Source organism: Pristis pectinata, chromosome 24 (genome assembly GCF_009764475.1).
Source record: "Pristis pectinata isolate sPriPec2 chromosome 24, sPriPec2.1.pri, whole genome shotgun sequence".
In the NCBI taxonomy this organism is placed as follows: domain Eukaryota; kingdom Metazoa; phylum Chordata; class Chondrichthyes; order Rhinopristiformes; family Pristidae; genus Pristis; species Pristis pectinata.
In genome coordinates, this window is record NC_067428.1 from 33,315,257 (window position 1) to 33,319,193 (window position 3,937).

At 48.7% G+C, this 3,937-nt stretch overlaps 1 protein-coding gene across 1 annotated transcript; it reads left to right on the forward strand.

The window, feature by feature from the left end:
• The first annotated feature begins 708 nt into the window (after positions 1-708).
• Positions 709-1,938, forward strand: LOC127582744 (actin-like). Its single transcript, XM_052038306.1, has one exon. It carries the CDS (start codon positions 709-711, stop codon positions 1,936-1,938), a length of 1,230 nt encoding a protein of 409 aa, XP_051894266.1.
• The last annotated feature ends 1,999 nt before the right edge of the window (positions 1,939-3,937 follow it).

Sequence of the window (3,937 nt, forward strand, 5' to 3'; positions counted from 1 at the left end):
TTGACTAGTCAGTGACTCAAGAAAAGTTAAAACCTGACATGAAGGCTCACTTGGTCCACTCCTGAAGTTGCAGGCATCATTTAACTCCCGGGACTCAATATGCATAGTCCAAACTAAATCTGACATCTAAACACCCTCAACTGTGGCAGCACCCAGAACAGTTTTTACCCTTTTTCTAATGAACTCCTATTGTGAAGCTACAACAGTGCAAGGTTATTCTGTCATTTCAAAAGACTAAAGTGCAGAAACAGGTCAGAAAATTATGCCTTTTTGCAGCAGGAGGGAGCTAAATCTTGGAACAGACCCAAATCAAGAGACCTTGGAACAAGAAAACACACACATCTAAAATGTAGCAGGTGGTACAGGTGGTTCTCTTTTAACCCTTTCTGTTCCCTCAGTATTCTGATCTCCCAGGATATTTCTCCATAAAACACAAGCAACTTTTGAAGGGAAAGATGAAGTGTAAGCTACAGCTTCAGTTATTCGGGGAAACTGTCCGCTATTTCTGCAATTACGGCAGCAGAATGTCAATAAAAAATGCTTTAAATTGGCAACGAGCAGTTTCTGCATCAGCGACGTCACAAAGGCTGCCGGCTCCGACTTTGTGATGGTGGAGCCGGGACAATGCGAAGGATCTTTCTTCTTGAACAATGTGTGTGTGCGCGGTCGGAGCAAAGCTGTGTGTTCGGAGCCTCTGAACGCGGAGAGATGCTGCAGAAGGTGCAGAGGCTTCCAACCTGTGGTGTGGAGAAGTGTAGGGAGTTTAAATCCGCTAGCCCCAAAGGGAAGGGGCAGGACGTTAGGGCAAAAGCAGCGGTGAAAGCGGACTCGGGTCGCCCCATCATGAAGACGGGCGCCCTGGTAATCGACATGGGCTCGGGTAGTTGCAAGGTGGGACATGCCGGTCAGCCCAGACCGGATTCCGTGCTGAGTTCTATAATCGGTTACCCGAGGGGGAAGAGTAAACGGAACAACATCACTGTGGGCAAAACGGTCAGCACCGAGCCAGACCTCAAGCTAGTCCGGCCAACCTGGCAAGGCGTCATTGTAGACTGGACGGCGGCAGAAGATCTCCTCCGCCACGTGTTTTATGAGGATCTGAAGGTTTCCCCCGAGGAACACGCTATCCTGGTATCGGATCCCCCTCTCTGTCCCACCACAAACAGGGAGAAGATCGCAGAGCTTTTGTTCGAACGCTTCAATGCCCCCGCCATGCACGTCTCCTACCAGTCGGTGCTGGCGGTGTATTCATACGGGAGGACCACGGGGCTGGTGGTGGACTCCGGAGACGGGGTGACCCACGCCGTCCCCGTTCACGACGGCTACAACCTGCCGGATGCAATCAGTCGGGTGGATGTGGCTGGCCACGACCTCACCACTTACCTGATGAAGCTGCTGGGGGAGGCGGGCAACGCGTTTCACGAGAAGGGCAGGTACATCGTTGAAGACATCAAGCATAAATGCTGCTATGTCGCTTCTGAATATCAGAACGAGATCAAACAGTTCAGCCAACAACATTTCGTGGACTATGAGCTACCGGATGGTCATATTATCACCATTGGAAAAGAAAGATTTCGATGTCCTGAAGCTCTGTTCAATCCCTCGCTGATAGACACCAACCAGGGAGGTATTCACACAGCGACCAACATAAGTCTGCGGCGGCTGCAGCCGCAGGTTCAGCAGCTCATATGTAACAACGTCCTGCTCAGCGGCGGCTCCACGCTGTTCGAAGGCTTTCACTTACGCTTCTGCAAGGAGCTGTTTGCCCTTGCACCCAAGGATTTTAAGCCCAAAATTCACGCTGTTCCAGAGAGGAAGTACGCTGTGTGGATTGGTGGTTCCATTCTGGCCTCTCTCCACGCCTTCCAGTCGGTGTGGATTCGCCAGGAAGAATACGGAGACCGAGGTCCAGCCATTGTGCATCACAGGTGCTACTGAGATCAGAGTTTTATTTTCTCCTAGTATAATTGCAGAGATTATTAAACATTTCATTGAAAATGGCATTTTTGTATAAAGATGATAATAAAAGATTGGTATATCAACTCGTGCTGAATTTGTACTTTTCCAAACAGTTATTAATGTCATTTTAATTATAATCCTCAGGAAATTCTTAAGGTCATCCTTTAGATTATTGCATTATTCTAATATTTAATTACTTATTATGTCTAGGATATTACTTCATCGAAGAAATGCATCCATATAAAAATATTTTTACTTTGTGTTGGATTTTGGAATTTTCAAGGCATTGGATTGTCCTTATCCCGCCTTCACTGAGCAGCGACCTCCTTAACCATGTGACTGATGGGCTTCCTGCCCTAATCCGTTGGTTCTATCTCACAGCTGCATGTTCAAAGCTCCCTGCTGATTCTTCACGCAGATGACTGGCCCTTTTTAAAGTGGAATTGTAGGTCCTGTAAAGACAGAAGGAAAACTAGAAGATGTTGGAGTCAGTCAGCTGGTCAGGCAGCATCTGTGGAGAAAAAAAAACAAAGCTGATGTTTCAGGAGATGCAGAACCAATGGAAGGTTGTTGACCAGAAGTGGTAACTTCCACACATTCTGCTCTGTATATCCGACATTTTTCACAGAGCCTCCCTCTCCCCTCCATCTCCACACGCTTGTCCTTGTTCAAGGAACAGCTTGTAATAAGACTGAGGCCATCGGGTCACCACTTTCCTCTGCCTTACAGTTTTCTGCCCCATGCACAGACACCCACATCATTCCCTAGTGTCTCCCGTATTTCTCCTCACACTCTCTCAAGCCCATCTCGCCCATGAGCCTGACCCCTGCTCCCAGTAAAATGCTGACCACATCCATCCTGAGACCCAGTGTTAGTCGGGACTGCTGACATTTCTCTCCTCAGATATTGTCCCCCTCTCATTCACCTCTACCATCATCGCCTCTCCCCTACCTCCCTCCCCCTCCCATCTGCCCCCTCCTCAAAAGACTAAGCCTTTACTCTTTTCTTCTTGAAAGCTGCAGTCCCACCTCCAGCTTGGGTTACCAACATTGTATTCAAACATAAGGGACAAGTGGTGATTGGAGTTGGAGTAAATAATATCCAGGAGTAATTCAACTCAGGATCTCTTGAGGTTCAATCCATGTAGTTCTGGTGCCTGGATTGGTGAAATTATGTCAGAAAATGGCAACAGATGGAACAGTCAATTTCCCAACAAATACAAGGCATCCGGTCCAATATAGGATTGTTAGCAAGCTAATTCCTTTCATCCCTTATTCCTGCCCCTTCATTTCCCAACCCCTCTTATCCCATCCTTTCTCATGTCCTCTCACCTTCCCCACACTTCCTCTCTTCCTCCGGGTGCTCCGGTTTCCTCCCACATTCCAAAGATGTACGGGTTAGGAAGTTGTGGGCATGCTGTGTTGGCGCCGGAAGCGTGGCGACACTTGCGGGCTGCCCCCAGAACACTCTACGCAAAAGATGTATTTCACTGTGTGCTTCGATGTAGATGTGACTAATAAAGAAATCTCTATCTCTGTCTCTATTCCTTCGTCTCTCCTACAACTGATGCTCTGGGCTGTGACCCCTTCCTTTTTCTGTCCTCTTTCGACCTATCTCCTCTCCCTCCTCCCATCTTCTCTCCATCCCTTTCCCCTCCTGTCCCCCTCCACTCACTCCTTCTCCTCCTCTACTCCTTTGGTCTCTCTCGCCTGTTGCCTGACTCCCTCCTCCTGCATCCCTCCCTCTCTTCCTGCCTTCTTCCTCCCCTGTCTTTCTTCCTTCCTTCCCTGCTCCTGCTGCCAGTCTTAGCTCCAACCCAGACCTACACTGAACTACAGGGAGTGGTGTTTATATTATTGAACTGCAGGGGCAGCTGTTGTCTGCCTGGTACCTTGGACAGGGCTGACCCCTCAGGTGAAGCTTGTGCTGGGGGTGGGGTTTGACCTGCCAAACAAGTTCCCACATTTGTTCCAAATCC

Excerpts from the sequence above, each read along its gene's own strand:
- LOC127582744 (XM_052038306.1), top strand. The coding sequence starts at position 709 with ATGCTGCAGAAGGTGCAGAGGCTTCCAACCTGTGGTGTGGAGAAGTGT.